Source organism: Pteropus alecto, unplaced genomic scaffold, assembly GCF_000325575.1.
Source record: "Pteropus alecto unplaced genomic scaffold, ASM32557v1 scaffold81, whole genome shotgun sequence".
NCBI classification, from domain to species: domain Eukaryota; kingdom Metazoa; phylum Chordata; class Mammalia; order Chiroptera; family Pteropodidae; genus Pteropus; species Pteropus alecto.
Window position 1 is genome coordinate 18,936,148 of NW_006433378.1, and position 24,764 is coordinate 18,960,911.

The 24,764-nt window shown below is 38.4% G+C and overlaps 1 protein-coding gene across 1 annotated transcript in view; it reads left to right on the forward strand.

Annotated features, from left to right (window-relative positions):
• Positions 1–24,764, forward strand: part of MAP3K7CL (MAP3K7 C-terminal like) — a 32,354-nt gene that overhangs the window by 5,581 nt on the left and 2,009 nt on the right. The window contains exons 3-4 of the mRNA XM_006908252.2: positions 7,420–7,481; positions 16,920–17,035. Of these exons, the coding sequence (XP_006908314.1) occupies positions 7,420–7,481; positions 16,920–17,035 (178 nt within the window). The remainder of the gene's footprint in view (positions 1–7,419; positions 7,482–16,919; positions 17,036–24,764) is intronic.

Below are 24,764 nucleotides of genomic sequence, written 5' to 3' on the forward strand. Positions count from 1 at the left end.
CAGTGTAGAAAGATGCCATTTCTGGATACCACGTACAATAAAAGGGGGCTATTCACCTTTTAATAATTCTTCCTTTTCCTTCTAAACACAAAGCGTGAGCCAAATATAAGAGCTGGGAAGAGCATGATATATTTCAGAAATGCTAAAACTCTTGTCAACTGGAGCAGAGGTCTGAAATGTGGAAAAGTAGCATGCCATTCACCGAGCCCTGCTCTGAGCCAGGCATTTGTGCTGCCGTCTATGGAGCATATGTTTCGATGGCAGTAGACTAGAGTTACCAAGCCAATCTTAAAAGTTCAGCGAAAGAGTTTGGATTTGATCAGAAGCAACAGAATGTCAACAGTTCTTGAGCAAGGGAGCAATGCAATGAAAATGGTAAATGTTTGATTGGCGGAACAGTCTGGAATGTGGAGAGAAAATGGAAGAGGCTTTTTATAAAGGTACAGAGACAAAGTGATGAGAGCCTGGATTAAATTGTGGAACGAGATGACCAAATTCACAGTACATTTTGAAGGAAGGGTTGAAAGGACTTGATGACAGATTGGCCCTGGTACATGTGAAGTTGATCATTGTTTATTGATAGCAGAGTGAGGTGCAAGACTCCAAATAGACGATGAATCTCCAGGGGCTTAAATAAAGGAAGGAAGTTTTTTTGGGGGTGGGGAGAATCCCTTTAAAAGACAATCACCGTTTTTAGCCTATCATCAGAACTCTTCATTAAGCAACACATAGCTAACCATAATTCCCGGAAGCGGCAATACCTGTCTTTAATAAGCTAATGATATGATTGGCATTACTTCCAAACCGGTAATCCTAAAGAGTTAACTTTCTAAGTGCAGAACTGCACAGAGTTAGTTTTCTCAACAGAAATGTGTGGAAGGAAAATATGAATCCCACCTCTTGGGTTATTATAGAATCACTGGCCTTTCTCCAGTTAGAGAGAATTTAGAGTTGGGCTGATATGAAGATTTGATGTTAATTACTTGAGAATTTTCTTTATCTTCAGCAGAGCTAAAATCTGGCACACTCTCATATAAATTTAATCCTTGCCCTTGGGGTTTTTTGTTTTGTTTTGTTTTGCTTTTAGATTTTTAGTTTTTATTTAGAAAGAGTCATGGATACTGGTATCAGCTTAAGCTGGTAGCTTTCAACATTTTGTTTTTAAAAAATACTTTCAAGCTATCAGAATTTTTCATAGCTAGGCATGAATTAATCATATGACATTTAGTTTACAAAAAAAAATTCCAGGGCATATTCTGTTGGTGTCTCTTTTAAATAATACTATTTTTCTCCTCACAGATCAGGATACTTTTGTGTGGCAGCAAGAACTATGTGAAGTAGCTGGAATAACTACCCTTGAATCTAAATTCATTGGACATTGTGTGAATGTCTTTTTGTGTGCACACATGCAAAACTGGCTCTCAGCAAAATTGTGATGCAGGTGAAATGTCTCCTGTCATTGCCCCCTTCCTTTAACATTTTCTACCTTTCGTGTCTTCTGGTGTTACTTCTCTCTCCCTCCTCAGCGCCCCCAAAGTTTCCGGTACTTTCTTCTCTCCATGCTCTCAATCCTTGTTCTCTGGAAAGACTGGAAAGCCTCATTTACACTAAGCAATAAATGAATATGAGGTTTACCTTATTACTTCTCTTAAGATGTTTGTTTTTGTTTCCATGTTTTTTTGTTGTCGTTGTTTTGTTTTGCTGTCGTTTTGCATATCCATAAGGAAATCAGTAGGAAGTCGAGGGATAAAGTTCCTAGTGGAATTTTACTAGCCAATTTGGTAAAGATGGCATTTGGGGAAGTGGGGGCTGGGAGCCTTTTGAACTCTCTCAAGTCGCATTCTGTCTCAACTCTGACACTACCTTTAAAGCTGCCTCAGTATGCAGTGACAACAAACCCCTCATGTTAGGTACATGTTAGGTACTTTTAGGTACTGGTTGAGGTAACATGGTGATTATTATTAATTATTAAGAGTTGACAATCTTCTAGGTATCACCAAATCTCTACCTGTATCTGTATCTATATTTATATTCATATCCATATCTATACTTTTAATTTTATGGGCCTTGAAAACCTAATGTGTATTAAAGAATTCACATCTCTAATGCTTAATAAGCAGGAAACAAAGTTTTAAAAAGCTTTTGATGTGTTTCAAAATGATATGATGCTCTAACAAGAACCTAGGTATCCAGACATTTTAAAAAGGTTGTTTAATGTATTATTAACATGGGTTAGCAGGCTTATATTACGTATTTTATTTCTATAAATAAAATATTAATCTTCATTTATATTTAAATGAAAGTGCTCTAAGGCCTTTCATGCATGAGTTAAATTTTTTTGGACACTATTCCCTATAGAAAATGTTCGCTTTGACAGAGAAGTAAAAGGGAAAACTTAAATTCAGATTTAAATGGAAAGAGCAAACCCGTAGGACCTGAGGTTATGGCTGCACCAGGGGAATCTCCCTTAATTGGCATCTAAGTAATTAGACCTGTCTATTCTCCTTGTATTATTCAGACGATGAGGAATAATACTCTCAGCTCCCACCAGTACACACATACTCACATATGCGCACGCGTGCACATGTGCCTTGCTCCCCAGCCACTCTTTTGGTCAGATTTAAGGTGAGAAGAAATGGAAACTAAATTTGATTATATCAAGCATTCATTATTCTTACTGATTATTTCCTAGATGCCAGGCTTTGAGCTAAATGATTAACCTCTACGTTTCATTACTAATAAGTTTCTGAGACAGGGAATATGACGTCTATTTTGTAGAGGAGAAAATTTGAGTCTCAAAGAGGTTATGTTGATTGTCCACATTCACCAAAATTAAAAAAGTGGCTGAGCTGAGCTTCCAACCCAGGCCAGCACTATAGAATGTGGATCCGGCCCACTGTGTCCTTATCAGTTAGGAGCCTTCACAGCCAAACGGTTCCTAGAGAAGCGTCCTCACTGCAGCTAGTGCTCTAACTCACTTGGCCTTGTAAATGTCACTTTGTCCCTGGGCCCTGAAGGATGATCTCCAGGACACCAGCACTCAGGGGTCTTAACTGCAGTCAGGACCAGCTACCTAATTTGTGGAGGGACAGTGAAAAAAAATTATGCAGCTTCTTGTTCAAAAATTAAGAATTTCAAGGTACTATTAAACCAAGTGTGGGGCTTGCCTGGTCCAAGGGCTCCCTTCAACTGTGCAGGCGCATGCCCGCAAAGCCGGCCCCGGCTGCTGGAAGTGTAGACAGATTGAGTGGATTCTGAGCATGAGTGCCTCTCAAGTTGCTGGTTGGGAGTGAGTTGGAGCTTGTCCTCTGAGTGTGGCTTCTCCCACTCCTGGGGGCTTCTCTATGGATTTACAATTTCCTAGGCAATGATATCTTGGACGGAGAGCACATAAGGGGAGGAATAAGTGACTCCAGAGTCCATTCAGGAGATCAACTAGGACAGGGTTTCTCACAGGCCGGTTCGCAGGTCTGGTTTGGCTTTGATGAAGCGTTCACCTCTCTGCTGTAAAAAGAAACAAGGACGCAGCTGTGAGGTGTTTTCGTGTGTTTGTTTTTGGCTCTAAAGCTAAATTTATCCAATATAATGACCACTTCTGTTCTAAGATTGTTTGTCTTATGATTTCTGTGTTAACATGTTCTCTCTCTCATAAAGAGAGTCTAATGATACACGGTCGTTGTTTTCGAATCATCTTTACTAGCTACATAAAAAGTTAGACACTCAAAGGCATGCTTCCCAATGTTCCGTGAAATTCTTAATTTTTGAATTCGTAAGAAACGGTGGGAAGACAATGTAAGAAATCTGGAACAGAATAACCACAAAAACAACCCAACAGCTGCTCAGTAGATGCTGAGATGAGCCCATCATAAAATGTACTATGGTATGTCATAATGGTCGGGATACCAATAAGAAAGTTCTATTTTAAGTACCATTGACTTAGTCACATCATGTTTGCGGAACAGGCAGTGAACATCTGCTTATTAAAAAAATTCCTCTTTAATTCTCTCCTTTATATTTCATTTTTTAAAAAATTTCTTAGGATGTGTTTTGCTTGCTGTGCCATTTTGAAAAGGAAGCCTATGAATTATTTCCTTAATACCTTAAAAACTATGATAAAGTGATTTGCCAATTTAGCATAGGTCTTCTGTCACTGCCTTGCATATAATAGGCATTCAATAACTATTTGATAAATAAATATATTTTAATAAAAATGTACTTGCATTCTGATTTTGTCATGTTATAGACATATCTGGCAAGTACTCTTCTTCTTTTTTTTTTTTTTTTTTTTACTAAGGTGGGGGTTTTTCATGTTTCAGAAACTTCTTAGAAAATGTCTCATGTGAGCATATATGGTCTTTTCTGCTTACCTTCTAACAGGTTTACTTTTAGAAAGTTTAAAAAGGCAAATTTGCCAGGAGTGTATCTTGTATAGCTACTGTACAATCTACTTTGTGCTTCTGGAATTGTCAAAACAAACTTAACTGCTCTTAGGAACTCTGATCCAATATCACTGTCAAAATGTTTTACAACGATTCAGCCAAATGTTTGTAGAACAGCTGTGCTCCTCGTCTGCCTGACTCATTTTCCTTCTTTTCTTTTGGCCCAATCCTGTGATTCATCATTCTTGTATAGCTACTGTACAATCTACTTTGTGCTTCTGGAATTGTCAAAACAAACTTAACTGCTCTTAGGAACTCTGATCCAATATCACTGTCAAAATGTTTTACAACGATTCAGCCAAATGTTTGTAGAACAGCTGTGCTCCTCGTCTGCCTGACTCATTTTCCTTCTTTTCTTTTGGCCCAATCCTGTGATTCATCATTCTGCTTTTAGAATATTTGCCTATTTTTAAAACCAGTCAAAGAAGGCAGCCACTGTTTAAAAGTAAACACACCACACATAAACTTGGGGCAGCTTGGTAAGCAGCTTCGCAAGCGCTGAAATTTTTGGCTGGCAGGGATGCCAGCTAAACCAGATGGCATCAAGCAATGAAATACAGGACTGAGGTTAAGACTCAATAGTTTCCTTACATCTGTCTTTGGTTTTCTTGCTTCCGCTATTTCCTGCTTGGATTAATCCAACTTGATTCATTTTTTTAACACAGGAGTCTTACTTTTATTTTGATTGTCATTCTAAAATATCCTTTATGTATTTCCATGTCAATCAATCAGGCTCTTCTAGCAACTCAAGGAATTCAATTTTAAGCCATTCTTGTCTGCAGAATTATCAGCATGGTCACAGATATGCGCCTCTAAATATGACGTGACTATAAGTAATGACGTAGATTTCTATAATGGGCTTCATTAATTCTGGATCATACCTGGTATTTGCTATTTACTTTACTATAGTAAAGCAAATGAACATATATATTTCTTTTCTATAATTAAGCAGGAAGGAGTGTGACTTCACAGGGGCAAGGTGGATTAAGTCCCAGGAAGCCTTGGGTTCCAGTCCTGGCTATTTTATTAGATTTCTAGAATGTACTATCTGCTCTGGTACTTTACAGAAGTGATTTCGCCTTCTAGCGAGTGCCTGTTCATCTATGTTTATTAGGGTTGGGACTCCAAAGTATAATATGTTCCCATTTACCCATGCCAAATTGCTCTGGCCTTGAACTCAATGAGCTAAAATAATCATGATGGATTATTGATATTTTATTGAAATACATTTAAATGTGCCTTTGACCCAAATTAGTTTTACAAACTATAGTTTTAATAATGAAGGCTACCTCTAAAGGGTCAGTGGCAACAAGTGAGTATTTCTGTCTTTTGTCTAATTCTTTGCAGATGATGAGGGATGGATTTAAAAAGCCACGGTATTTGGCAGAAGTTGTCACCTCTACTCTGAGTAGGATAAGAGCATTCAAAGGGCCTGGGGATTGGATCTTGTTTCCTCTAAGACAGTCCTCCAGCTTGCAGCAAGGGTCTTGGGAAGATTGCCCATTTCTTCGTGCTCCGTGAAGCTAATTAGCATCAGTGAACTCATGGGCTTCCATACCCAGTCTGGCGCAGTTAGAAGAACAAATAGATTCAGATTTGGTGATGCATTGTCTTAAGCTACTTTTAAATGGGAGTATTATTATACTACTCTTGACTAAAATATACCAGTGGCTGTTAAGTGACCTGGCCTTTGAGGTGTTTGGCTAAGGTTAATACTGTCCTTGTTTGAGTTATCTTCCTGGTGATTATCTTTGGTGCCTTCAAAGACATGTAATCCCTTAGAAGCCAGAAGCTCCTTGAGTGCTGCGCTTCATTCTGGACTATACTCCAAGGGACGAGGGAGAAGATACTTGCTTCTCCACTGCGTATGGCCCATATCACTTCCTCTAGTTCAAAGAGAACATTAACAGTTTTTATGAATAACTTTGATGATGGTAGTGAGAACAAAAAACCTATTATCTTTCTTTTCTTTATTATAATTTAGAATAGTTTGGGTTTTTAATTATTCTTTTGCCCTGTATTTTGTCTTATTCTCGTAGTCTCATGTCTTGGGGTAGGTATTTTCAACAAGGAAGGGATGGGAGATGAATGGCCAATGGACTTGCAGAGCCAGCATCTGCCTGGAGATCCAGAGGTTCTGAGCTCTCATGCCAGGGCTGGGTCAGCATATGTTCTTGAAGACATTGAAGACATTCAGGAGTAGTAACTTGGGTATTTTGGCTGAACCTCTCTCAGGTCTCCCCTGATGCTTCTGAGAACTATATCTTGTGACCCAACAACACCTGCCTAGTGCCAGTCAGTCAGTTTAAGGTAACAGAAGACAGAGTTACCCATCTCTCTCAGCTCAGGCTCTCCCACATCAATGCAGCGAGCTGGGCCTCAGGTTGGGGTTCTGCCTGCTGTGTTAGGAAGAAACACCTTGATCGAGTTGCTTGCTGCCTGGTACCTACTGTAATCAGAAAGAAGCTCTGGTTAACTGCCGGTTAGTGGTGGTTTGTGGTAAGAGCAGAGAGAAAACCATCAAAGCTTGCCACCCTGGGAGCCATTCAGAGAAGAACTAACACTTCTATTTTTCACTAATATGTTTTTCTGTCCAACTCAGATTGTTCTGGTTACCTCATTAGCACCTTGTTAGGGCACTTTTCTGTGTATCTTTTTTTTTCTTTTTTTCTTTTTGCTAAAGTAGTATTGAAAGACAAACAGTACCTCTTAATTGGAGAACTGCCAGAGAACATTTCAGGATTCTGATATTTGTTTGCAAAATTTTGGTCAGGCTGACTAAGCAATCCATGCTTCTGTTTGTACTGAAAATGAGCAAAATTGTCTTCCGCATTCTATCTGTCCCCAACTAATGCGATGAAAATAACCGAAGCAGATACTGATGATTTAACTCTGCGAGTTAAAGATGGTTTAACAGCAGGACAACTCTTGTGACAGAAAGGGCTCCGTAGTGAAGGATTATTTTATTTTTATGTTTTAGATGATACACCTCCTGAAGACTCCAGCCCTCTGGTCTTTCCAGAATTAGACCAGCAGCTACAGGTAAGGATTTTTCTAGTCTCTCTTCTTTCCTTCTTCGTTTCATAGAATCCAGCGAACCGAGGAGTAGCCTAACCATCCGGACTTAGAGACAGTGGGGAGCTTCTACGCCATCGAGGGCTACATTTCTAGAGCTCCGAAGTCGGGCTGAAAACCTCGCGCAGTGTCCCTGTCTAGTTTTCCGGCGACAGCGCCAGAATGCCAAGAACTTAACGCGTAAACCCGCTCCACTCAGATGGAGTTCTGGAGCCTGGGAGCAGGGTTGGTCCCCGCCTTTCCTTTGCTGTGGAAGTTTCCAGGCAGTGCACTTTGGGATGCTTGGGGCTAAGATTTAGTAACAAACTGTGCTGAGGATATTTGTCACATGTGGCAAGACTTCAGAATAATCTTCATTTCTCTACTCCACTCCTAACCCTGTCCCCAGTTCTCTGACAGCTTTTACTAGAACGTAGAGATTTTATGTTAAATATTCTGAATATTGTCTGGTTTCGCCCATGCGAAAAACATTTCGTGTACATAGTTTATGGATGATCTATCTAGGATATTCCATGTTAATACACTGAAATTATTTGAAAGGGGCTAATTTATGACATTTTAATTTTCTTTAGACGATAGATGGTGATTCTAGGCAAAGACGGCTTGAGGAAGAGGTTCTGCCTAAAATACCTGGATTTTGGCATTGGGTCAGACGTTCACTTAAATACTTCACTTTGCAGGCACGTTTGGACAAGTCTGATATGGGTCTTGAATCCTGAGTACAGACATTTGCTTAGTCATCATTTTTCCCCTCTAAATATTGTTTTCGAAAGCCTTTAGGAGGGGTCTGCAACCTCAGTTCTCAACTGGCCCCGATGTTCTCTGTTATCTCATGCCCAGTAGCTTTTCACATCTATGGGTGTGCCTGGTCTCCTGAAATTGTTTGAGTTTTGGACCACTGGTCCCAAACAGCCCTCAATAGAGATGGAAAGAACCAAGAATGAGCCCTTGTGCGAGCCAAGATCATGCCCCTTTTTATTGGCTCTGGTTCTCATCTCAGTGCCCAGTACACTGAGCTGAAAACCTGGAGCCTGATGCTCCACAGCTGAGGTGGCCTCTAAACATCAACGCAACACAACTCAGGTGTGGAACCTCTTGGAGTAGCCCTCATTCTCACCTATGCTGCAGTCTCGGGCATTGTCACAGCCCTCCGATAGAAAGCCTACTCGACAGAGCAATATCACTTATTCTGAGATTATGGAAGACAGTCTAGGAGGTAGGAAGTTTGTACTGATCACCACACAGCTGTCAAAAGACAGCTCTGTTCTCCTCTAATTTCCTCTGCAGCTGCCAGCCATTTTAGCTCTCTCTTCTCCTACACCCCATGCAGGATCTTCAACCCATTTCCCCCAGTTCTTGATATCTAACCATATCCTCCCAATATCTCTTCTTGTCACCATGGAGAACTCGGCTCTCTGTCTGCTTTTCTGTCCGCCATGTTTACATGACACACGATGCTCCTTGCTTAGGTTCTGTCTTCAGAGAAGGGCTGTGTGTGTGCGCTGCTGGTGGTGCAGTTGGGACTGTAAAATAATAACTAAATATTTTTCCTTGTCAGGGTTTTTTTCTCTCCTTTATTTTACTGTCACCTCAAAGCTATTTTGTTACCAGGGAAGTTAGATGAAAATAAAGAATAAACTTGTTTTGAAAATCAAACAATAAGAACACATTCAGATTCTTGTCCTTCCTTCAAACTGTGGACTGTTAATTGGACTTTTTTGTATTGGTCAAAAAATTTTTTCCCTTGGGAACATTAATGGTCTTCCCTGGCATGTGGATCATGCCCCGGCAATTATCCAGATAATTTTTTTCTGCCAAAGTATTGGAAGATCCATTTGAATTTTATAACTTTAATTCCACTTGACATATGTTAGAAATTAAGTTTTTTAAATTATTTTAATCCAGCGAGACCATTTTATCTTTATCGATCTTTAATGAGTTAGGCAGTTGATTGAGAGGCTGCTTTCTGGCTCATGGGTTTTGATCCTTCCCCACCCTTAAAATATGATATTGCTTTTCCTCTTCATGAACAGAGAACATTCCTAGTATTGCAGCTCAAAGCATTTAAATAACTGCTTCTTTATTGGGTGAAGGATAGGATCGAGTTTGTTATAAACACTTACCAGTTGTCAAGCCATTTGGTTAGGGTTGCCTCTGCCTAGGGCTGTTGCCTGTTACCTGTATTCTACACTCCCGGACACGAGTAACTAAAAAACAAGATGATGTGGTTTGAGAGGGGGAAGCTAACACAGACAACTACACCTAAAAGCAAATTCTTGTTTCTATGCTCAGCATAAACATATAAACTTGAGTCATTCTGCAGCAGGAACTCTGTACTGAAAGCAATGAAAATGCTTTATGTACAAAAGGAAGAATCAGCCTCGCAGAGCAGGCCATCTTTATAGTCAGGCTCATGTGCTTCCATCTCATAGTAATAGCTCTTGAAATTTTACCAAGCATCGTAATCCTCTATGGAAGAATAAAAGTTAAATTACAAAGGCACATGAAGTGCCTCGTGGTTGTCACTATTTGCTTGAGGAAGAACTGACTCTTGATTATCTCTAGTGGAGACTTAAAAACTTGCCTAATGAAAAATAAATGATGCCAGGTGATAATTGCCGGCCCTACTCACTGTATACTCTTAGATTTAAATCCCACCCACACACACGAATACTCCTAGGCGAGGGGGATTTCCCCACAAACGATTTCATCTGATCCTTGCTATAATTGCGTAAGCCTAACCAGCACGTCTCTACTTCAGAGATGAGAAACATGAAGTCAAATCTTGGCCTAAATAAATTTGCTAATTCAGATTAAGTCTCTTATTCTGAATCTAGGTAGCTTTCTTTCCCTTACACCTTTTGTGCTTAAATCACTTTTTTGTTTCTGGTTTTCAAGGTTTGCCATAATGTGGTTATAGAAGAACCTCGTAAAATCAGTTCTGACTTTCTGATATCCATTACACATTCTGTTGTCGTTTATGAAATACAGCTATAAAATATCTATTTAGTAGATACTCTAGCACCAATTTGACCCCCAAGATTTTTTCGTTGCTTTGCCAAGAATGCGGACATGTTTGAGCATGTAATTCGTGGTGCTTCTATTTTCATGGAAGCCAAAAAAAGCCTTGTGCCAGAATAGCAGTGACAAACATTTCTCTTGATGTCTCTATTGATGCAAGATGTTGGGCAAGAGACCTTGGGGCAAGGTGGGTGTTAAAATGAATATCTCTTCATGATGTCCATTTGTGGGCCTGAGGCCTCAGCCCAGGGGCAGGTGGTAGGTTAATTCTATTTCACGTGGATTCTTTTCCTGGAAATTGGTTTCTAAATTCTCTGCGCCCATTAGAGGCAGAGTTTAGGTAGAGCTAGTTTAGACCATACAGTCAAAAAGAAAGGAGGCCCAATTTTATGTTCACTTCTAAGAATGAATGAAAAACTTTTACATTTCTGTAGGTCTTAGTTTCCTTCTATTTAAAAAAAAGAGGTAACCACTGACATCTCTCTCTATTCTGAAGGCTAGTACAGTCCCGTAATAGGCCCGGGGTCTGGGTCGTGACCAAATTTGTCTTCAAATTTAACAGAGTGGTTACGTTTTAGAGATTTTGATTCGACATACAGATATTCCAAAACTAAGCTGTAATGTGGTCTTAATTATTAGCATTGGAATAAGGAATATGTTTTTATAAATCAGGTAGAGGACATGCTAACGAGTAGATGGTAATGAACTTCCTAATGGGAATTGCGAGGACTGGAGCAATGGGCACTGACTTTAGATCGACTTAGATTTGGACCTCAGCTTCACACCTACTAGTCTTGCGATCTGGGGTATGCTATTTACTCCTGCTAAACCTCACTTTTCTGAACTACAAAGTGGAGAGAACAATATCTAGTTCCTGTTGTTGTGGGAATTAAATGTGATGATGAGTAGATCCAGCATAGTGCTGGGCAAAATAATTGCTCCATTAATATTAATTTCCTTCCCTAGTGAAATCATTTATTGAATAAATTAAAAACTAATAATTTATAATTATACGTGTAAAATGAAATAAGACAAACATCTCTTGGACTTTTGAGTTGGGGTAGAGGTTCTAATGCCTTCTTTTTTTCATTAAGCTAAGGTACTTGGAAAACAGTGTGACTTTTTGTTTTTAACCAAATTGAGCAATACTTTCAACCTTCCTGAAGTCCTCCCATCTAATCTGAGAGGACAGTGACAGGTGTCTCTGTGGTACACGTTGAACTTGCCTTTTCTCAGACAGTGTCTGGTAAGTCCAGAAACTGATGTCACCTCCACAAATAAACAATTCGTAGCTTCAGTTGTGTACTATAATATCTTGTTATCCGAGTAGTGTCTCCAGAAACTTCTTTTAGGTCTTGCATCAATATGTTGCTTGAAATCTGGGAAAGGAAAATGGTAGAAAATTGAGGTCTTAGCATTCCAGGATTCTTGAACAGCCAGCTGGAAATGCAATTAGGAAACAGCCCATAGAACACACAGAAGATGTCTGCTATTTTCTCTCTCACACACATGTTGAAAAGTATCTTACAGTGTTCTTTGGCTACTGTGACCGCAGAGAAAATATATATAGATACTTGGAGCTTTACAGTGTTACCTTTAATTTTTTTTTTTTTTTTTTTTTTTGAGAAACTCAGTGATCACTAGGATGTACCTTATTGGAAAAGTCCGAGACACTCTTGGGTGATCTCTCCCTTCGATATAGCTTACATCAATAGAAATGACTTACATATTCTTCATTCCAGTGTTATATACTATATAGGATGTGCCATATATTTATTAATGCAGACTTTGACCATACTATAGGGGTGTCAGTTCTTAAAATGTTTAAAAAATATGTAAAATTCTAAAATAACAGAGTTTTCAAATATTGCATTTAGTCCTGACTATGTTTTTCCATTTAGTTTAAACAAATTATGCTTGTTAATTTTGGGACATTAAAGTGCAATGTAAATTTAAACTAGACATCCCCACTCCCCCACAAAATAAAGGTAACACTGAGAATCAAGGAATAAATACAGAGTCTGCTCGGCAACTGTAGAATATTTAGCTTCCTAAATATATCTTGTGTGTGGGAAGCTGGGAGAGGAAAATTAAATTCTTGCATTTTTGAAGTAGATGGGGCCAGTAGTATTTGAAGAAGCCAAGTAGAAAACGGAAGCTCTTCAGCTGGCTTTGCCCCTTGTGGGGAGATGCTTGGCTGCATCCTTTCCCACGGGGCCCTTTCCAGAGGACCGAGTCCATTTCGGAGGAGCTTGCTATAAACTCATGGCCTGGGCAGAGAGCGGAGATGGGATGGTGTGGCTCAAGCTGGCATTCTTGGAACAGGAGCCTGTGGTTTCTCTGTTACTTCATCTTGTTAAATTGGTCCTGATGAGTGGGGTGGATACCAGAGATAGTAGTGGCTCACCCGCATTGCCATGTAATTTAAAGCCTGTGTGAGCTCTGTCCTCAGGCAGCAGCTGGAGGAAAGGGGGTGAAGAGGAAGTGCCCCCTCCCGGACTCTGACCTCATCCAAACCCCAATCGGTGTCTTGGAAAAGTGTTTCAAAATTGGCTTGAGACACTGTTAGGAGAATGTCTTAATTTAAACTTCTTAGAACTGGCTGTATTAGGAGTAGACCAGATAGCATGGCATTGGTACATCTGAAAAGTTTTCTGTGATCCCACAGAATTTGTGCCCTAGTACATGAAGAATGCCTTTACCTTTCCATTTTCAATTCAAATATCTTTGGATTCCTTTTCCTTGGGATGTAATGTTTCATTATTTAAGAAGAATGTGGGATAAATGTATTCAAAGTGTGGAAGGATGTAGCATCATCAGGGAGATAGTAACAATATTTCCTCTTCCTGATGCAAGAAGAAATTCACTGTTGACATGAAGAGTTTTTTTTTATTGCTTGTCTATTCTCATTCCCAGCACGGGATTATAACTGCAAAAATCTCTTGGATAGGAATAGTTAAAATTATACAACTAGAATTGAAACAAAAATAAAAGTGTTAATTTTTATTCCAAAAAGTGAATAGATTCTTTTATCTGGTTACCACAGGCATTCTTTTAAATTATTTTTTAGTTTTTAATATGAACATGTATTCAAGAGTATCTTAAACCCATGTGCGGCCGATTAATTCATGAGTGCCAGTGTTTTAAATGTCGCATGACATGAGCTTACTGGTAGCTTCATTTTAAAACTGCAAAGTTGATTCTTGTGCTTGAATTTTAGGAGTCTATTTCCTCAGGCAAAAATGTCAATGAACGTTGTCGGTCATGTATTGTCTCTTATTTTGAAAGGTTGGTTATAAGAAGGTAAGAGAGTCATTCTCAGTGAGGACCTTAAGACACTATACACATACACACAAACACACATATCACAAAGTAATGAGAGTGTTCTATGTCATACAGAGCAATACATTTCATTACTCTATAATTCTACTTTTTATATCAGGAATAAAACCTAAATATCTTAGTATTCTTATTCACTAGAATTCCTGTTGGGATAAAAACATGTGTTCAAAAAATTTTTTGATGAGTTTCCTAGGCTGGAGTAAATGTCCAGGAATGTCATATGTCTTCTAAGGACAGAGGGTCCTCCTGGTCAGAGGGCATTTTGATTTGTCCAGCAACATTAATCAAAATGCTCTCTGACCAGGAGGACCCTAGTGGTGAATGGCTCCGGATTATAAAGGGGTGAGAAATTTTAAGTTCCTTGAGAAGAAAGTTTAGATGCAAATGAAGTGAGCCTCAGATGGGCAATCCTAATAGCAGTGCTTAGAAAATGGGCTGGGGCAGCAGGAAGATTTAATGATAAATTTTTTTTGCATTAACTTTTTACATTGTGGTAAAAAAGACTTAGCATAAATGTTACCACCTTAATCATTTTTAAGTGTACAGTTCTGTAGTGTTAAATATATTCACATTGTTGTGCAACCAATCTCCAGAACTTTTTCATCTTGCAAAAGTGAAATTCTATACCCATTAAACAACTCCCATTTCCTCTTCCCGCCAGCCCTTGGCAACTTATAAAATAATTTTACAATGTGGTGGATTGTGCAATATAACTTACATACTTGCTGGAAAAAAAGATCTATATTGTCTTTAATGCTTTCATATAAATTGAGAGAGCGTGAAGTGGTGCTGAGTTTCTCTGTCAGGTTGGGGTGGAGACAGCTCACAGGAGTAGAGGCTGAAGTGACCCCTGGTCTCCTTCTACTCCCTGAAACACTGACCATTACGTCCTTTTTGGCTTGTTCTTTCTCAATTGGCACTACTTCTTAATTGTGGGAAATCTTGAAAATAGTACTACCTATAAGTAGCATGATTATCCTGCTAAGAGCATATGAGGACACTGAATATATCCTGAAATACTCCCCATCCTCACATACCCTTAGCGGCATGATCATGCTACCCATACATAATATCTCCAAATTTTCTACAGTTAAGAAGCAACAATTAAAAAAAAAAAAAAAGAACCAATGAAAAAAATTTCCACTTAAAAACATTGCAGGGTGGCAAGCTAAGGGAGCAAAAGAGGCCTCTCTCTTCTTAAGAAAATTGTGTATGTAATTTTCAGTTTCGTTTTTAATTATAGCTCTAAAGGGCAGTTCTCTCTTTATCTGGCTGCTCTCATCTATAGCCTCTAATGCATGCAAATCCTTTACACAGGCTCATAAATCTTTGGCTCTCGCATAGGTAACTATGCTGAATTTGTGGTTCAGGTACCTACGTGTGGCAAGTTATGGACTGAACTGAGTAACTATTATGCGTTTCATAAGGACAAGAAATAGGATGCATGAAGCCTGAGGGCCTTCCAATAGGCAAATCCTTTAACAGGGCATGGATAATTTAATAGCAGCTTGGCTAGGGGGCCCAGAGTAAATTGCTTTCATTCTCCTTACTGTTATACCTGGTAATTTGCCAGCGTAACAGGTGAAAATTGATGAGGGGTGGTGATTTCAAGGACTTAGACTTGGAGGAGCCAGGAGTTCTGAATTTCTTTGGCAACAGCTTTATCTCATGGGGTGAGTTGTACTGTAAATCTACTGGGCACTGCTTTTCAATTTATTTCTACATAAAAAGAGGTAATGGTTCCAACAGGCTGAGTTTATGCTCTGTGTTCTGGGGCAATAGGGAAAGGTGCTATATAATGTAATTATTATTAGACTTTCCCTGAATTAAGACACAACAGATGTTCCACATGAAGGTAAATTTTTCTCCAAATCTATTTTGAATTTATTTCTTTTAGAAGATTTCTACTTAGAGGCCTCATGAGAAATGAGAAAAGTCATCTCATCTATCAATCAGACAATAAACATTGTAGAATTTCTCTTGTATCCTAAATCGGGTTGCTAAATATGACACCCCCAAAGAAATCTGTGTCCTTGAAGAATTTAATGAGGACCAAGTAGTAAGAAATTTGTCAGTTCTCAAAGTATTAATATAAAAGTAGTGAGAATATGACTTAGACACATACCTCACATGTACAGACTACTGTGAAGAAAGAATTAGGCCGAAGAGCCTTTTTTAAAATGAAATAGTATTTTTCAGATATTATATAATATTTTTCTATGAATAATTTTAAAAGGTGATTACAAACTCCTTAGAAGACTATTAACGGGTGTTTCTAAAAGTAATGGGTTTAATAACGTGTCACTAACTAGAAATCAGATTTACAAACTCAAGGAAAGCTAGTACTTTAAAAAATAATTTCTAAAAGTGGGCTTTTTAAACAAGTTATGGTTAGCAAGGTTTGCCGTGCTGGCCTTCGATTCCCTCATGAATGGGAGAAAAGCGAATGATTCCATGCTCTCACATGTTATAAACGTTGTTTTACTCGAGGTTTGGTCTTTCATATGGCTCGTTAATCTTTGTATTATTCCCGGCCTACCACCATTTCTTCAGTTCGGATGCATTTCTCGGAAGTGAGCCGTTCTTATAGGGCTGCTCCACTCTGCACGATGACATTATGACTGGGCTGCAAGACCAGAAAGCAAGGGGTCATGGGAACAGACAATTGAAATATTTCCCTATCCCTGCCCTTCTCCGAAGCAGAGATCCAGACTTCTGCGGGGAAGTGCAGAATCGTGAGCGGACCTATTTTGACTCAAATGCATGGCAGGTAACTGACATGTAGTGGGTCTCTCCGCTCTGGCTCCGCCTGACAATGCCCGTAAGTGACACTGGGCAATATCGGTCCACTTCTCTATTTTTAGTCAAGTAGAATCAGCTAAATTCTGTCCGATGTTGACTGACAATGCCATTCTCGTGCAAAAAAAAAAAAAACAAAAAAACTCTCTCTAAAGAACTTCAGCAGAGCAAAATTTATTCCGCCGGTTGGTAAGTTATTCCGATGCAAGAAAATGGACTGACTTCTTCTTCTTGTTTGTGAAGCCTCTGCCGCCTTGTCATGACTCCCCGGAATCCATGCAGGTCTACAAACAGCACTGCCAAATAGCGGAAGAATACCATGAGGTCAAAAAGGAAATCGCCCTGCTTGAGGAAAGGAAGTAAGTGCTGAGCTCTGTCCACTGTCTGCTGGTCACGGACGGGGTGGAGTTGCAAGAAGGGACAGGAGAGGCTGAGCATGGGGCGACAGGGAGGGAGGGGAGGAGAACTGACATTCCAGGTTTCAGAGGTCACTAGACGACTTCCATGGATGTCATGTTTGGTTATAGAAATGACCCGAATGGCACTGCTGTAGATTAAATGCTTAACTTCACAAATAGTGAGAGGAACATCAGGAGTGTTTTCCTTCTCCCAAATTTAATTTTTCATAAGCGTTTTTAGTTCAGGAAATTAAATATGCCAAAATACCACCCAGAGCCATGCTGCGTTCCCTGTGAACGTGTCCGGAGGCCCCAGAGCACTTTGGCGCTGGGCGCATTTTAACAAATGCTTATGGAGGAGTTCCCAATGCTAAGAAGCCGCGAGATAGCGCTTTGGAATCACATGGATGTATCAGTTGACCATCTGCACTTTATGGTCCAATAGTCTGAGTAAGTTTTGATTGAGATAGTGTATCTACTACCCTTACAGTTCAACTGTCGGGAATTATACAGTTCTATTAATGAAAGCACTCAAATTTAATCAGTCGTAACCTTTTGTTTCAGAATTCTCTTCCTTTGTAATTGAACTTGACTCTGCTCTGATGTTTACCCCAGTGAATCCCTAAGCTCTCATACTTTCAAAACCTCAGACACCTTTCTGTCATAGCACCGGTCAGTTTGTAGTTTACATGTTTATCAGGGAGATCTTTTCATTAATATTTGCATCTCTTGCTAAGTGGTAAGTGCCATAAAAGCAGAGATAGTCAGGTGTTGCCCACCATCGTATTCCTGAAGCCAAGCACAGTCCATGGTGTGTAGATGCTGGATAAGGTTTTGTTGAATGAGTGACACGTTGAGTGTTGAATGAGTTTAAAAACATTGTCTTTAATTTTTTACTTCTTCTTACTGGCGTGACAGTAAGAAGAAATTAAGTATAGTTATTACTTAATTTTTCAATCAAAGGAAGTGAAATATATTTTGTCTTGAGAAACTTATGAAATTCTTGGGACTCTCTGGAGACCTCCAGAATGGCGGTTGGACAATATAACATGGTCAGGAGTGGTACAGGATTTAGGGCACTGCTGCACTTACTGAGACACCTCAGTTACCACATTATAAATCTTTTCTTACTTCCTTGCTTTGTTGTATTTTAAACATAAAATTATACCTTGACTTTTGGTTATAAGGGATTAAAAGATGTTTATGAGATCAGAAACACAACTTCCTCCTCATGTCTGAGACTTTCTTTTTGGTCTAAGATGTTTTCATAAATTGGAGTGTGCATTTTGCATATTTACACACAATCTGAGTCCTAAGAAAAGTTTCATAAAAGAGCTGAAGAAGCTTATTGATAATATGACCAGTGGTGAAATTAAAGGAAGATTTATATAACCTGCAGCCTATAAATGTCTCTTTCTGTGTGTGTGTATGTGTGTGAACTGTAATGTTGTGACAGAAAAAAACCCAGGTAATTATGTATTTATATGTAAATTCTCTAGATTGAAGTTAGTGGAGGATTTTGTTATTTCAATTATCCAATGTGTGGCTTTTTATTGAGGGGGTGGGCAATGCAAGACTCACCCACCAAATTATATGTTCTGTAAGTTTATGTTTTTGTAAATTGCATTTTAAAAAAATACAATATGAGAACAACATGAGAGTGACTCATCCGGTCCTTGATTGAAACATATTTCTGCTGCTTGCGTTTAGAGCAGTGATAACGGTGGGCATCACCACAATATTAAAATAAAAAAAGGCAAAGTTGACTTCTAGAAAAACAGTGGCTAGCAGACCAGCAGAAGTACTTTATACAACCTGCCAAACCACAAAAATGTTGGCCAAACCCCCGACTTAGCTGCTACTTTAGCCTTCCTAAATAATTGGCTAGATGCGAGGTAAGGGCCAAGTTCTCTCATTATTTTTTCCTTTCTTTTTCATGAAGTCTTTCAAATTCCTTTTTCTCCATTCTTGCTTCTGCCATTTGGGTTTGGGACTTGGTACTTCAAATCTTGGTCAATGTAATATTATAACTGGTTTCCCTGACTATGGTTTCACATTGCTAGTAAAGGACACTGAATTCTTGGCCTGGATTTCAAGACCTACCTTAGTATGTATGGCCTTAGTACTTCTGTAGAATGTTCTGTCTCATCTCTCATCTTCAGCCATACTGGTCTATTCACTTTTCCTGCCTCTGTGCCCTTGCTCTCATCAAGCTCAAGGTTGAGAGTGATCCTTCCGTCCTCTATGCTTGCCCAGTGCTACCCTTCCTTGAGGAAGGCTTAGCTCTCATCCCTGCAGTGATCACCTCTTTTTCCAAGCGAAGGAAACTTCGCTGGAAAGATTCTATGGGTACTTTTTTAAAGCTAGTGCTATCAGTAGTTATTCAATTAAGTTTATGTCCTGTCTTTCTGTGTTTAGTTCCCTATAGACATAGACACCCATTAACATCCGGTCATATCCTAATCGCTGAGCAGGGAGCTGTGCATAGGGTCAAATAAGAGTCTGGATGATTTAGAGTGGCTGAATATAGGAGATAGTAACTTCCTCTGTGTATATGTTTTATTTGTAATTTCTTTGGTCCCTATTTAAAATAGAGTCAATGTTGGCAATAAAGCATTGCTAAGATAAATTGTTAAAATAGAAAGTATAGTTATATCTTATATTTATAAATGAATGAGGTTGGTCTTCCAAAGATTATTGGTGATCACTGTTTTCATTAACACTTCACTGAAGTGGAAATTCATTTTGCAACAGATATTTTTCTAAATAGTTTTTGTTTTCAAGCAAGATTAATTGGGCCAAATAGATTTAACCCAAGTAACTGACTCTCTGTTTTTTGATAATTTAGATAAAACTTTCTTCTTTATCATTTCATGAAGTGTGGCTGATCATGTTGCCTCTGGTGATTGTCTAGTGTGGGTTTGGTTCAAAGAGCTATGATAACTCTTGTGTTTTAGAAGAGTTTTTCTTCATTGGAGTCATGTAGGCCCAAGTTAAGCTGAACTTCTCTCTCATCTCCAGAGGGGGTCTCCCTGGATCAAGTTTGGGAGACTGCAGAGGAACAAAAAGAGTTGATTATAACTATTATTTTAAATCATATCTATTGCATGGGTAAAGAGAATCAAACATTTTCTAGGATTATAAACTCAGCATGGAAATAATTTAAAGAATCACCTCTGGCTTATTAACCAATAATGTTAAGAAAAGCTTGTTTTTACTTTTATTGGAATTTTTTTCCTTCTCAATTGAGAAAAAAAGGCAACTTTGTTGAAAGCTTTAAAAATTACCAACAATTCTGACATTTTTACAGAATTCCTGCTATATCATTTTTGCCTCTTGGTAGGCCATATGCATGTGAATAATATTTTAATATAATTATATGTATAGTAATGTGAAATGTTACATGGTTTTTTTCAATATATATTATAAGCATTTTTATATAACACACATAGTTCTTTGTGTATGTAATGGAAACACATGGAAGTGAAATATAGACATTTTTTGATTTTTTTTGAAATTTATCACCGAATTGTTTGACAGAGAGTTTTTAAAATATACCATTAAACAATTAGATCTACAGTTAGATTTACAGTTAGTAAGGTGGCTTTGCTCCAGAGGAAGCGTTTTATCTTGTTCAGAGGAGAAACCACTTGTCTGTTCAATACACGAAACTTTGTGCTGGGCGCTGTGGCGTTTAAAAAGTGATAAACTCTTAGAAAAGTCAGGTTGAAATGTTATGTAACTTGAAAAATGAATTCAGTGGTTTTCAGCATACTCAGAGTTGTGTAACCATCATCACAATTTTAGAACATTTTCATCACCCGGGAAAAAACCTTGTACCGTCATGTAGTCACTCCCTCTTCCTCCCTCCCCACTGCCAGGCTCCAGCAATCGCTAATCTACTTTCTGTCTCTATGGATTTGCCTATTCTGGATATTTTATATAAATGGAACCAAACAAGATGTGGTCTTTTGTGATTGGCTTCTTTGACTCAGCATAATGTTTTCAGTGTTTACCCATGCAGCATGCATTGAGACTTCTATCCTTTTTACAGTTGCATGATATCGCTGATGTCAACTCCAGTTATTTGGGATAGACCACGTTTTTGTCATCCATTTCATCAGTTGATGGACATTCGAGTTTTTTGTCCTTTTGACAACTATGAGTAATGCTGCTGCAAACGTTCACGTGCAAGGTTTTGTGCTGACACATGCTTTCAATTCACCTGTGTCGTGTACCTATTAGAACTGCTGGGTCATATAACTTAATGTGTGACCTTTTGAGGAACCACTTGATCATTTCTGAGGTGGCTGCACCATTTTCTATTCCTATCAGAAATGGACGAGAGTTCCAATTTCTCCACATCTGTGCCAATATTTATAATGTCTTTTAGATTATAGCCATCTTAGTGCATGTGGAATGATGTCTCACTGTGGTACTGATTTACATTTCTCTGATGGCTAAAATGTCGAGCCCCTTTTCATGTGCTTTTTGGCATTTCTGTGTCTTCTTGGAGAAATGCCCATTAGTTCCTTTGCTCATTTTTTAAGTTGGATTTTCTTGTCCTTTATTGAGTTGAGATGTATTTCCTGAGACTAACAGAGCTAGCAAGAATCGAGGATATCCTGGTTTGCAATAAGATTTCCATAAATACTTCTTGAGTGAATGAAAAAAAGAACAAAGAACTGTCGTGGCTCCTCACTTTGCTCCAGAAGGCAGAGTTAGAGCCAAGGGGATTCTTTCATTTTAGCATTTAGTTTTGTGTGAAATCCCGATATCCCAGACTTTATCAAGCTGTGAGATTACACTTTCCATTAATACTCCCAATCATAATAATCTGAGCCTTTCAAATCACCTAATTATATGTAATCCAATCTTTTAACTGGATTTTTTCCCCTAGGTATCCCCCCATTAAATTCTCTCCCCGAAATGACATTAAAAGGGACAAAATACATACCTTTCCTCAATGACAGTTTCTTTAAGTAGGTCTCCCTTGCTAAGGAAAGAGGCTCCAATCTCTGGGAGAGTAGAGTGAGGAAATATTTTACCTTTCACCTTATTCTTATCCCAAGATTAACTCTTTTGGAGACTATAGTGGAAATCTCCATTTCCTTTAGACTAGTGATTTTTAACCGGGCCAATTCCTCGATTTCCCACTCCTAGAACACTGGTAATGACTGGGATATGTTTGGTTGTACTAACTGGGGGTGGGGAGAGAGAAAACTGTCATCTAGTGAGTAGAGGCCAAGGATGCTGTTAAACCTTTTATAATGCCAGTGTGTAGGACAGCCCAACGACAAAGAGCTGTCTGGCCCAAAAGTTCAATTGTATCAAGGTTGAGAAACTCTTCTTTAGAGCTAATCTCACATTTCCCCCAAAGGGTATAATGTCGCCTTTGGCTTCCAAAAGATGGAATATATTTATTCCTCATGCATTATTCATTTGTAGAGCTTCAACACCACAGTCTAGACTGTGCTTTGGAAACTCCATTTCAATTGCATTTTCTGTCCCTCCACCTGCATAAAATAAAGATAGATTTCCACATCCCTTTTTTCTTCTTAAGGTGTCTACTCCTTCACTCCTGTGTATAAATGCTTGTACTGGAACCCATATCTCTCAGGAACCAACTGTACAGTCTAAATCATTATTTAAAATAAAACTGTCCCTATGATGAAAGTACTGTTTTATTATATTATCCAAAACTCTTTAGCTCATTGGGGCCAAACTGTCTAGGATTTTGTCTTTTCCAAATAAGAGTCTTCAGTCAATTTCGAAAGTCTCAAGAACCATGGTAGTAGCCTTTCCAGAAACAGAGAAATATTTATCCTAATGATGAATCCATGTCCTAACCTCTGACAACATAAAAAATCTCCTTAATTTTGGAATCAGTTTCCACAAAGTTTCAAAGTCCTCTTTATCAGTTTACTTGGACTTTCCCTTCTCTCATTTGTTTTAGCAAATAAAATCCTTTCTAGGCATGTGGCATAGGATGGGGACAGCAGGTAATTTATAAAGGACCCGAGGTTGTGACCTTTTCACTGGTGAGGTACATCATGTGAGAAATTATGTAACAGGTTCTTGATTTCAAAAATAAGATTCCTGTAACAGATTTGTGTGGTCTTCTACCCCTATATCACACTATATTGAAGGGGAACGATAGAAACGATAAACAAGAAGTCAAAGGCAAGACTACATTCTAGCCAATTATAGATAGTGATTTGTTCCTCAGATCATCTATTTACATGATTGTCTCTGTAGCTGGATGTGCCAGATTTAATTATGAATTGCTAATGGATGAGCATAAATATATCTATGTAAATAGGTCCTGGACAGGAGACAATAGATGTTTTGACAGTATTCATTGAATATATGTATAATTGCTTATCAAATATATGAAATTAATTTAGATACCTGTCAATTAAGTCTCCTTGATTCCAGTAAGGAAGAAATGAATTACTAACTTTCTCCGATGCAAGAAGGTTGGACTAGACAATAATGACCCTTCCTTTTAGTTCTAAAATGTGTGATTTTGTGATTTATTTTCTCTGCCAGTCAAAACTACTAACAGATGTCCTCAGGAGTCTTAAATGGAGTTAAATATGGAACCAGGACAGTAGTCATTGCTATACCCAGTACTACCAACTCTTCAAATCATGATTTGAAAGCAAAACTTTATTTCTTCCTGAATTATTTATGCAACACAGTTAATTTGAAAGGAAAAGAAGGACAGGAATAGAGGATTTGATGGGTGGAGGATTTAGAGGCATGTCTCTTTTTTACTTATGTAAATTTTCCTAATCAATTTCTTTAAGACAGTTACATAAGGACCTTTACTAATGTTTAATTACTGACATTTATTGCTTCAACTACACTTAGAGGCAGAGAGCCCTGAACATTTAATAAGAAAGAGACTTTGACTCTGCCTCTTTCTTCTTAGCTGTATGACTATTTCAATAAAATTAAACACTTTGAAATATGTTATTTGTCTCAGAGGCACCTGACTTCAGTTATCTGAATGGATTTATTATGAGCCTTTGTATTTAAGTGCCATAGAAGATTCAGAGATCCATAAGAGCTCATAGGAACTCTGTGTAGGTGCATATCAGTGTTCCAGATTGTCTTCTCTTTGTCTCTGTTGTATAAATCATGTTCCATCCCTCGCAAATACTTCAGTGAGTATTTTCTAAGAACAAGGGCATTTTCTCACTTCACCACAGTGCAATAATTAAAATGAAGAATTTTAACATGGATATGGCACTATTATCTAATCACAGTCCATATTTAAATTGCATCAATTTCCAATAATGTCCTTCACGGCTATTTTTCTTCCAGTTCAGAATCACACATTACATTTAGTTATCATTTCTCTTTGAATATGGAACAGTTCTTAACATCTTGAAGAGTACGGGCTAGCAATTTTGTAAAATTTCTCTCTTTTGAGGTTGTCTAGTATATGCATTTTGTAAAATTTCTCTCTTTTGAGGTTGTCTAGTATAGAATACCATAGAAAGGATATTGTGATATCCTTTGGTGCATGTGATGTCTATCTCATTACTAGTGATGTCAGTTTTGATCACTTGACTGAAGTCGTCTTCCAGGTTTCTCTGAACTTTTCCCTACGGAGAAGGAAGAAACGTGACATGCTTATATTGAGGCAAAGGAGAACTCAGATCTAGTTTAGAATTAACTA